General features: G+C 57.1%; 1 protein-coding gene across 1 annotated transcript; it reads right to left on the bottom strand.

Annotated features, from left to right (window-relative positions):
- Positions 1-251: 251 nt before the first annotated feature.
- Positions 252-9,642, bottom strand: HEYL (hes related family bHLH transcription factor with YRPW motif like). The gene is made up of 5 exons (XM_075438148.1): positions 9,436-9,642; positions 5,412-5,478; positions 4,891-4,974; positions 4,335-4,416; positions 252-2,860 (listed from the first exon to the last, which is right to left on the bottom strand). Exons 1-5 carry the CDS (start codon positions 9,513-9,515, stop codon positions 2,193-2,195), a joined length of 981 nt encoding a protein of 326 aa, XP_075294263.1. The 5' UTR covers positions 9,516-9,642; the 3' UTR covers positions 252-2,192.
- Positions 9,643-11,039: the final 1,397 nt, after the last annotated feature.

Here is an 11,039-nt window from a genome sequence, read left to right on the forward strand (position 1 = left end):
GGATTATTGCCAATCTCAGGGCAAGTGTTGCTGCCTATCTGGCTGATTTTGACTCGCAGCGGTGTGCAAAGTAAACGTCATGGCACCAGAGTTACCAAGAGCAGCAGCTATAAAACGACCAGCAGGGAGGTTACCGTACCTTTTTTGAAGCTTTTCAGGAACAAAAGCTCACCTGCCGCCAAACTAGCAGTCATCGAAGCAGGCTGGATTAGCAGAATAGAGTCACATCAACACTACATTTCACAACCAGGACAGGGGTTTGAAAGACTTTATTTGACACCTTTGCTGGATGTCACAGCCTGTGAATCTAACAGCTCTGCACAGTGTAAAGTGAGGCCTGGCTACTTGCTGTGAGCTCTAGCGTGCCGACCAGCCGCAGGAACAACCGGGGCCCGCAAGGACCTCCTCTGACTTTATTAAGAGGAAATATGTTGTTCCTGGCTGATTCTGGCGCTTCGGGACAAGGGTGAGGAGAAGTAGCGGAGGCATTTCTGTGTGTTAAGTGCGATGACTTTCATCAAAACAACTGGGAGGGACTCACTTTCAGAACAATAGCAGATACAGACATGCACATGGCAGATACAATGTGCAGGAACGCAAACACCAGCTCATCCACACAGTGTAACCGGCTGCGCGCTTGACCTGAGGCGAGGGGAGAGCCTCTTCTGTTCAAGAGAGACCTTCTCCCTCTTTTTTACCTTCCTTTGCACTGACCTTTCCACCCTTTTCTCTCTTTTTGTGTCACAGTGCTGTGGAGGTGGGCGAGACTCCTTGGGGTGGGCATGCAGCTGGGTCCAGGCTATTCTGCATGTGCATCCCAGCAAGTCAAGGCACAGACGCAGGGAGCGGGGGCTGTTCAGACGAGAGGGAGCACTGGGAGACCCTGCCCCGGCCACCATGGGAGCTAGGGACATGGTACAGGAGCAGGATGGCTCAAGAGCTTCGGGTTTCTGTTCCTTTCTGCCCAAAGAAGAAAGGAAGGGAGGACAGCTGGAGGAGCAGAGGCGTATCTGCTGCGTCAGTTATCTAGGGACACGCAGGCCAAGGCAGAAAAAGCTCTCGGGAATCAGGACAAGTGCAGACCCGGAGCTCGCCGAGGTCTGCGCTGAAACCTCACTGGGTTTTGGTCCCGGCTCGGGGAGAGGGATGAGCAATGCGAGACCAAGACATGGTGCTGAAGAAAGAAAACAGAGACATTGTGGGAAGAGACGGTGGGGGATGCAGGACTGAGAAAGAACGAGGGAGGCACTTCAAATGCCGGCTGGTCTGACCCATCCTCCCCCTTTGCAGTCACGGCTGTTCAGCAGGGGATGGAGGAGAGACGGCTCCAGCAGGGAGACTGGCAGAGGGAAAGGCCTTTTCTTCTCACTTTGGCCGTCAGAGCCTTCCCCTCTGTGACAGACGTCCCTTTGAAATCCTCTGTCCGGCCTCTTCACACCTCGGTGCGGAGCAAGGGCCGCGGCAGCCTGGCCGGCTGCTCCCGCAGGGTTTGCGCAGGGACCCAGCACAGGCCCCGCAGACACCTCAGTGTCCAGCTCGGCTGTGGGATCGAGCTCTGTTGCCTCACTCCACCTTAAGGGCACAGAAGTGGGAAAAGCTGGTAATGCGGCGAGGAAAGCATGGGGATTAGCAGGCAGCCAGTTCGCTAAGGGAGCTGGGGGGGCTCTAGCCTGCCTTGCTGGGTGCCAGCAGTGCTGGGGAGGGGGGTGAGCTGCGTCCGTCCCACACCAAAATGAGGTGCTGCAGCCGGGGGACACATCGCAGGGAATCAGCATGAGCAAGTCTCCGTCTGGCAGCTCCGAGTCCCCGAGGAAATAAGGCGGTGTTTCAAGGCTGGCTGTTTTCCATAGGCGAGCAATGCTGGGCTCCACGGAGGGGTTTGCTGGAGGAGGGGGAGGGTTGGGATCCATGTGTGCCCCCTCCCTCGTAGCCGGAAGGGTCTGGAGTACAGCCACGTGCAGACAAGTGCATCGAATTGGATGTGATTTACGTTTGCAGGCATCACGAGGGAAAGGACGTGCGATCCTGAGGCAAGGAAGGCGGTGTGAGGAGGGAGGGAAGAGTAAAGAGGATTTTCTTTATGGATCCTTGGATTCTGCAAAGCGAGAAAGATGCCTTTTCAGCTGAGTTTGTTCTTAGGCCTGTGGGCAATGAGTGCTGAAGAATTCCTGTCTCCGAAGGGGTGGGAAGGGTCAGAAAGCCCCGATTTCGGTTGCCCAGGAGCGGCAGATCCTGGATGTCCCAACCCTGATCCCGGGTCCCTGCGTGGCAGCGCCCAAGGCGGGAGGTGCTGTGTAAGCTGGTGGAACGGGGACGCCGGCGGAGGCTGGCGAGAAGAGGAACGTGGCGATTTGGCTGCTCTTGGACGAGCCCTCTCTCAACACTCCTGCTGGCGACGGCATCCTGGGCACGGCTGCTACGGCCGTGGATGAGCCTGCACCCCGGGCCCTCCGGCTGGAAGAGGCCATCCTGCTGGCCAGGAAGCTTCGGCGGGATGGCAGCATGTCGCTGGGGACACGGCGAAGCGGGGCTGGCCTCACAGCGGGGCTTGGGTAAACCAGGGAAGATGCAGTCAAAACAACCGGAGCGGGAGCAGCCTCCCTCCTGGGGATTTGCACGGGGCCAGCAGCGCTGTGGAGGAAGGACCACGGCCACGTCTGGATGGGCAGGAGGGAAGTGGCCACAGGCGATGGCTCCATTTCTGCCACGTAATTATTCAGGTGGGAGAGGAGCCGCAGCCGGATGGGGTCGGCGGCGTTTTGGCCCTCGAGGATGCCCAGGTACCTGACAACTTCAGTGAGACATTCACGGAAGCCGATACTCCTGTAATCCACGGCCAGAGCTCGAGCATCTAAGAAGCCTGTAAGGAGAGGGCACGGGTGACAGTAAGTCCATGCAGAGCTCAGGAATGTGCTGTGATTTCACTACCCTCTCTAACGCACTGTGTATTTCACTTGAGGCACTTTGCTGCCCTGTGATATTACTGAAGCAGATAGCCAAGTGGGTGTCCGAAAGCACTGGATGCTTGTGTGCATGAGAATAGCATCCATAGTTATCTCCTCGGGGTAAACCTGCCAGGGTCATGAAGCCTCTTGCTCCAGCATGTGAGACAAGTAAGAGGTTTCATTCACTGTGCTCAGGAAGGAAGAAATTTTTCCTGTTGGACTCTATCAGTTATCACTGCTGGAGACATGACTGCGGGTTGGATGGGCACCGGGTCCCTCTTTGCAAACGGACCTTCCCCAGGTCTTGCAGAACAGTGGGACACTGTCTCCTCGAAGCACAGCTCAGCACCATTTTCCTTTGCCTGGGTCCCAATCTTTAAACTTCCTTTAAACAGATGTCCAGCTGAAGGACACACAGGACAGTGGCAGAACCAAGACCACTGAGGTGAGAAAGCTCAAAGCTGCAAAAATCAACAAGACAAAAAGCAACCGATGGCTGATTTTTAGGCTTCTGCTCCCTCCTTACAGCTTCAAGAGCCGACAAGCAATAAAGCAGAGAATGTCACAGCGCAGTGAAGCGCTGGACCACTTTGCTTGACGGGGTCTCTCGTGACAATACAGCCCTTTGTTGCAGTGCAGTCAAACTGAATATCTAAACAAATGTTCCAGACCAAGTTACAGCTCTGAACCAAAGCCTGGATGCCAGCAATGTCCCCAGCAAGCCAAAAATGGGTGGTAAGCAAGCCAGAGGCTTCTTTACTGGAGCTGTGATCTCCATCCTGTTAACTGGAACAGGACAGAGGGTCTGTACTGAGGTCTCAGTACAAATAAGACCTTTGTTGAATTTCGCACAGGGCTCCCTCTCTCTTCTTATAACAACTAAGAAACAAAAAAAAGAACAGAAAGGGAAAAAAGCCTTGTTTATTTGCAGAGTCTCCATGCAGAATTCAGCCTCTGCAGGAAATGTATCCCAGGGAGGAGGTAAAGAGTTTAATATCGTTTTTCTGGAAGCAGGCTCCATTTCTGAGCAGGACTAAGCACGACCCTGGCTGGGCAGCTTCTAGCAGGGTGCGTGACAACAGCAGTGGTGCTGTCCCTTTGGGTCTGTGGGACCTGCTATCCCACACACCCCAGTCTTCCAAATGTAACCATGGGATGCTGACCCATATGTTAGACATAAGAAAAACAAGAAGGCAGGAAACATCCATCTGTCCTCCCTCGAAAAAGATTTCCCTTGGGAAGCAGGCAGGGCAGCATTCGTTTGGTGCTGGCTGGTGTCAGCAAGGCACGTCAGCACTGAGATACTGCTTGCTGCTGAGGTTGAGGAGGAATTTTCCTTCCAGGTTTTCACCTTCACCTCACCTGTACATTTACAAGAGCAGTTCTTACCTGCTCCTCCGGTGGCATGAAGCATTTTTAAGTGATCTACTGTCATTTGTAGAATTTCTGCCTTCTCCAGCTTGGAAGATCCCTGTGTGTTGCGAAGAGGAAAAAAAGAGCAATTCATCATTTTATGGTCTAGGGTTTTCTGCGTCTCAGGAGCTGGGTTTTTCAATGACCTCCTTCCCAAAAGCTTTGTGAAGCCCAGGAATGCTCAGATTGTAGCAGGGCATCCATCCAGGGCATTGGCTCTGTTTTTTACATCAAGTGAGTAGAAAACGGAGCTCCTTCCCGAGATCCCCCGATGTAAATTGAAAACCCCCATTTCTGTGCATCTTCATATCTGCAAAACGCTTTCTGGATTGAATTTGTCCTCCCTAGGGCTCCTGAATATTTGCTAATACTGTTTTACCACCCAGTTTCACCACCTACTTACTCCCTGAAGTGATGATGATAAGAAAAACATAGCAATGCTCCAGACTTTCTCATTCTGAGGGCTCTACCCTTGCACTGCTGCAACGCAGCCGGCACGGGAGGCTGTGTGGAAATCACGACACCCACACACCTGCTTCTCGAAGGCGGTGGGCACCAGGCGCCGCAGTTCGGAGAGGCTGCTGTTGATACGGTCACGGCGCCGCTTCTCAATGATCTGCAGGAGATTTCCAAGCGGAGAGAACAAACCATGGTCATTTACGGCCACAGCTCATGGGTTTAAAGCCCTCAAGAACAGCTAAGGCAGGTCGAGAGAGGCGCTTTGAACAGGGCCGTGTAAGTAAATGTTTTGTGTGCAAAAAGTGAGCAAAGAAATATTGACTGGTGTGATAACCCCAGGTAAAATTGCTCTCCTGCACCCCATCCCCACCCCCTTTCTGCCAGATTTGAGGCCAAACCTCTGCAAAATATCTCCAATTTGCTGTGGGGAGAGTTCTGCAGGAGCTGGAGCGGGGAACTCCACAGTAAGGAGTGCCAGCAGTGCCCTGCCGCACGCAGGGGACGTCACGGGGAGCCCTGGCACACAGCTGGGACCAGCCTGTCCCCCGAGAGAGACACAGCACAGCCACCCTGCTCTACGCAGAGGAGACTCACCCCTCTCCGCTTCTTCCTGGCTTGTATCTGAGATGTCGTAGTGGGAGACACAGACCTGGAAACATGGCTGGAAAGAAAGAAGAGAGAATCATTTCTTGTGCTAGCTGGAGAGAAACCTCTGTCGCACATATGCTTTACACACGTTTGCCATCTGCAGTTTCCCCCTGCAAATAATGTCTTCTATGGTTTCCATCCCATTTTTACCCACAACACAGAGCTCAGGAATTGGGGACGGGGAGCCAAGCAGAGACTTGAATCCCACTCTCTCCACTCTGAGAGTCTCCCACCAGCCTGGGACAGATTTCTGCACCAAACTGCCCATCTGCAGCCAGGCACACATCTCCTGCAATCCCAGCCCGTGCTTGCACCTCCACGGGGCTGGAAAAGCAGCGATCTGAGCTTCGGAGTCGTGGCCTTTTGTTTCCTCCATCTGCAAACCTCCCGGCTCTCATGTCTGAGCCTGCCCCGTCTGCAGGGCTTTGCATCTCGGAGCTGTGATAGTGTGAGCACGTATCGGAGCTCCCACCCAGGGCGGCAGCGAAGGGCTGGGGGCTCCTCAGGGTGAGGCTAACAGCAGCGTTGATGTGGTTTCTGAGGGCTTCCTGGAGACTCGCTTCACAAATCACAATTTTGGGGGTGGGCTGTGATATTCTGTATGTACGGACACCCCTGAACCAGACAAGACCTGGGCAGGGGGACCACCCATCAGGAGGTGATGGAGCAGGGCCCCTGCCTGATGGCCGACAGCCCTGGGGACCAGCTCTGGATCGAGGGACAAGGGGACAGGCTAAAGAGAAGGCCCCCACAAACCATCCTGTGCCTGGTGGGCATGGGTGAGGCTAAAGACACCAAAGGTCAGCTCTAGGGGAGGCAAAGTTCAATCCTTACGCCCCCATGGAGGTGAAGTCTCCATTAGGATGGATAACCAGGCGTGGGAAACTCCTTGAAGCAAAACCCTTCTGCTCCGGGGGAGAGGCCGGCTGGGCCACCTTCCACCTCCCCGAGCCGGGTTTCTCCCTCTGGAAAGCGGGACTGGCTCCGGGCTCTTTCTGTGCCTTACGAAACTCGGCGCAGGGATGTTAACATGCAGGCGAGACGGCCGTCTGCAACCCCGGCCAGCACAGCGCTCCGGAGGGACTCGGAGACCGCGCAAGACATACAAATCTGGAAAAGGGCATTTGGGTTCACCCCACCAAATCAAAATATTTTTCAGTTTGACGAAGCACTTTAATAGCAGTCTAATAAAGATGTTTCTGCAGAGACAGCGCTGTCTGCACAGCAAGCCAAAAACTAGACCAAACTCAGCCCATTAAAAATACATTTTGTTAGGCCCAAGTGAGGTGCTTTCAGAAGTGGTTTTACACAATCAGACAAAATAACACGTTCTTCTACTGCCTGCTCCGCTCCTCTCCATACAGGTACCCTATTTGAATGTCTGCTGGGTGGGCTTTCTCTGGGCATAGGTGCTGGCTGGCTGTGCAAGTACGAACACGCGTCGCCTGTATACATAAATGCACATACGATGAGCACGTGTGATGTGAGAACGGGCTCTGCGCGGACGCTGGGGTGCAGGGAGTAGGTGCTGAATTCACCTGGCAGCGCAGGAATGCGGAGCACGCACTCAAGGAGTCTGCAACAGTGAATTGTAAAACTCTCTTTGCACAGCTGTCCGAACGCGTCGCTCTTTGTGAGCTACAGCTCCAGATGTGGATATGAAGACCTAGCTTACTGCAAAATACATTTTTTAAATATGTTTGACAGATTTGAACCACATAAAAGACACCGTAACTGTATTACCTGATGGTTAAAATTTCTGCATTGCTCTTTGCTTGATTTTATAATTTACAGCATAACTTTGGCTGCTTATTCAAACTAAATGGAAAAAAAAAGACAAAATCCAAGCAGCGTCTTGCACCTCTGCAGTGACCCCAGAGTCTAAACGCGCTGCGCGCACTGAACCAAGCCTCACGCCCGGAGTGACTCATCCCCGCTCTACGGGGGAACTGGTTTGCCCAAACCACCCACCGGTGGGTAATGGGCTGGGAACCCCGGCCAGGCGGCCCGACTGCCTCGCTCTGCCCTAATCTCTCCACCTCGCTCCCCACCTGGAAGTGTTTCATTTTGCCCCATCCGCCGGCGTCCCATGCAGGACCGCATTACTCGGGGTGTGAACTCCTCAGGGCAGGAAGAGCTCTTTTGGCCATGTGTTTGCATGACACGAGCACCAACATAAAGGCATACAAATACCACCAGATCACAGCGCTGCCCGGTTCTGCGACTGGCTTGAGCAGACAAGCATATTAGCAGCACCAGAGAGAAGTAAAAAATTCATCGTGACTGTTCACTGAAATAAAATACTACGACAATTCCTCTGTTTCCTCCGTTGGGTTACTATAGACTCGTTGTGCTGCACTGAGCTGGGATGTATTTCACCTGCAGCAGGAAGGCAGGTAAAGTATTGATGCACTTTGGAACTCCGCACGGGGTTGCTGAATTCGTGCAGGACATTATGGGTTGGAGGTGCCCAACTCTGCCTGGGACCATATCAGTGAGCAGCAGACTCATGAATTTCATCCCAGGAGAACCCGAGCTTAGCACCGGCAGGGCGACTGCTCTGCTCAGGGTACCAAGCAGCCGAGGGGAACGAATTCATCTGGGGCCTCGCTGGACACAGAGGGAGGGGGACACTTGGCTACCAAAACCAGAGTTCAAAAGCAGCTGATTTTTGGACAAGAACAAATAACAGAGCCCTTCCTCCATCCCCAGCTCCGTCTGCGCGCCCAGAGCCTGGGCATGCCCGCGAACGGCTGACACAGCGTGGGAACCCGGGCAGCGAGCGGCAGCGGGGGATGCCCCTTGCCAGCAGAGCTGCAGCCCAGGGAACGCGGTGCGAAGCGCGAGAACATTGCTGGGGAACCACACAGAGGTCCCGTCCTCACGGCTTCACCAAGCAGCAAAGTCCCCGGAGCCGAAACTGCCGCTCGGCAGCGATGGGATGGAGCCTGCGAACTGCGATACCTAAAATGCACCCTTCAAACGGGGCACCCTTGGGTGGCCAGGCTGCACGGGCTCCCTCTTCAACAAAGATCAAAGCCCCAGCCGGTGCATCACAGATGCATCAGCAGAGCAGAAGCGGTTTTCATGCAAAACCCCCTCTTTCCTACCACATTCCCTGGAAGCCGTCGGATCGCCGGGACCGCAGCGGCACCCAGGCAGCTGACGGGTGCCTCTGCTCTGGGGGGGCACGGCCCCACGCCGGGGTGCAGAGACCTGCAAGCACCCAGGCTCCCGCGAAGGGAGGTCAGAGCCGCCCTTCTCCGCACCGCGCAGGAGAAGGCGATCGCGCTGCCTGTAACGAGGGGTTTTCTCGAAGGCAGCCAGCTTGAATCCTTCCGTTAGGATCTGGGATTCCTTGCGGGGTCAGCCCTGACGCCGGCACCAGCCCACGGAGCGAGCCCCTCGCCCGCCCTCGCCCAGCCCGGAGGGGTTAAATCCGGGGCTCTCCCAGCCCGGGGCTCGGAGCTCTCCCATCCCGGAGCCCGGGGCTCTCCCATCCCGGAGCAATCCCGTCCCGGGGCTCGGAGCTCTCCCATCCTGGAGCCCGTGGCTCTCCCATCCAGGAGCTCTCACTTCCCGGAGCCCGGGGCTCTCCCATCCCGGAGCTCCCCCGTCCCGGGGCTCGGAGCTCTCCCATCCCGGAGCCCGGGGCTCTCCCATCCCGGAGCCCGGGGCTCTCCCATCCCGGGGCTCTCCCATCCCGGAGCTCTCCCATCCCGGAGCTCTCCCGTCCCGGGGCTCGGAGCTCTCCCATCCCGGGGCTCTCCCGTCCCGGGGCCCGGCGAGCACCGATCTCGCCGCCCCGAGCAAGCGCCGTGCCCGGTGCCGGGGACCCCGGGGCTCCCCGCAGGATGCCGGGCAGCCCGGCAGCAGGGACATCCCCCCCCGCCAAACCCCGACTTTCCCCCATGGCCGTGGGCCGGAGCCGTCCCCCGTGGGGCAGCCGGGGCCGGCGGCGTGTCCTCACCGGTACTCCTCCTCCCGGCCCACGTCGATGGTGCCGTCGGACTCGGTGTCGGACGAGCTCTCCTCGCACAACCGCTTCATCCTGGCAGAGCACGGCCGGGGGAGCGGCCGCTGGGCTCGGCGAGGCTGCCCCACGCGTGACCGCTCTCCGGAGCCGGCCCCGCTGCGCGCCGGGCTCCTGCCCTGCCCCCGCTCCGCCGTTCCCCCCCCGGCCCCTCCGCGCTCGGCTCCCAGCACGTCCCAGCCGCCCCGGCTGATGGGTTAATGAGACATCTCCCGGGAGTGACGGATTACGCGGCCGCGCCGGCGCTCCCAGGTTCCCAGGCCCCCCCCCACCCCCCCGGCTCCGTCCCTCCCCTCCGCCTCCTCCCGCTCGCTGGTCGAAATCCCAAGTCTTCCTGTAAAAGGAACAGTCTGTGTGAACCGTCTCATGTCCCCCCCCTCCCCTTCTCCCCACGGCCCCCCTTCTCCCCACGGCCCCCCTTCCACCCGCTGCACATTGGCCTCAGCCCCAGTTTAAAGGGACCAGTGACCTCACTGGCAACAGAAAACCGTGGGAAAGAGATGGGACTGATAAAGCCTTGAGTTGTTTCAGGGAAAAATCAACATCCAGCCCCACACGCACACACATGTCTGCCCAGCTCCGCGCGGCGCAGGCACTTTCGGAGCCTTATGATTCAGATGGAAACCAGCTTCTCCGGAGCGCGGTGCCGTTTGAGGATGCCGCTCAAAGGGCCCTTGCCTGGGATCAATCAGTGGCCGAGGGCCGGGAGGGCAGCGGCGGCACCGAGCTCGGAGGCGTTGGGGCGGGTTCGGCACCCCGGCACCGTGCTGCGGTGGTCCTGCAGGGAGCTGGGCCCCCTGCCACGCTCCCACAGCCTTGGAGAGTCTGCAAGTGCCAGCTCACGGCACTGCGGGGGCATTTGAGACCTACCCTGTAAAACAAACCGGCCAAAGCCCAGCTTTAGGTTTTATGACACTGGGATGAATTGCTGTTTTCTTGTCTCATTCCGTAATGCTGGAAACTTTGACCTGCAGCCCAGCATCTAGAGAGCATCTCGCTTTCCCTGAGCTTGCGGGAAGGAGGTAGGAGTCTGTTTTTCAGAGCCCTGCGCTGCTAAAATCCCCCAAGGCAGCAAAAACGTGTGCGTGTGGGAGAGAGCAAGAGAGGGGAGGAGGGAGCGAGCTGCAGTGGAGCTTCGCAGCGCAAAAATAATTCTGTTTCTTTTGAAAAAAAAAAAAGTAATCGGCGCTGAGATCTGGCGACACGTGGGTTTCCCGAAGCCTTTTGCAGAGACCGTGGCGGCGATAACCGCCCGTCGCCGCTCGGGCCAGCCCAGCCGCGTGGTCGGGTGCTCCCTATCTGCCTCAGCCATCGCTGCCAGCTCAGCCACGCTGCACCCGCCGACCCCGAGACACCGGCAATCCCCCCGCACCTTGCCAGCAGCTCCCGTAACAGCCCAGTGCCAGCTACCGCCTGCCCTTCACCCACGCCTGCCCCAGCCCGGCGCACCGGGGCTGAGCAAGGCACGGGCCCCTGGGACCATTTTTTGAGGGTGAACCACGCCGTCTTCTCTCCCAAACTGAAACGGCGGAGACCTGAAC

The sequence above is a fragment of the Opisthocomus hoazin genome, chromosome 17 (assembly GCF_030867145.1).
Source record: "Opisthocomus hoazin isolate bOpiHoa1 chromosome 17, bOpiHoa1.hap1, whole genome shotgun sequence".
NCBI classification, from domain to species: domain Eukaryota; kingdom Metazoa; phylum Chordata; class Aves; order Opisthocomiformes; family Opisthocomidae; genus Opisthocomus; species Opisthocomus hoazin.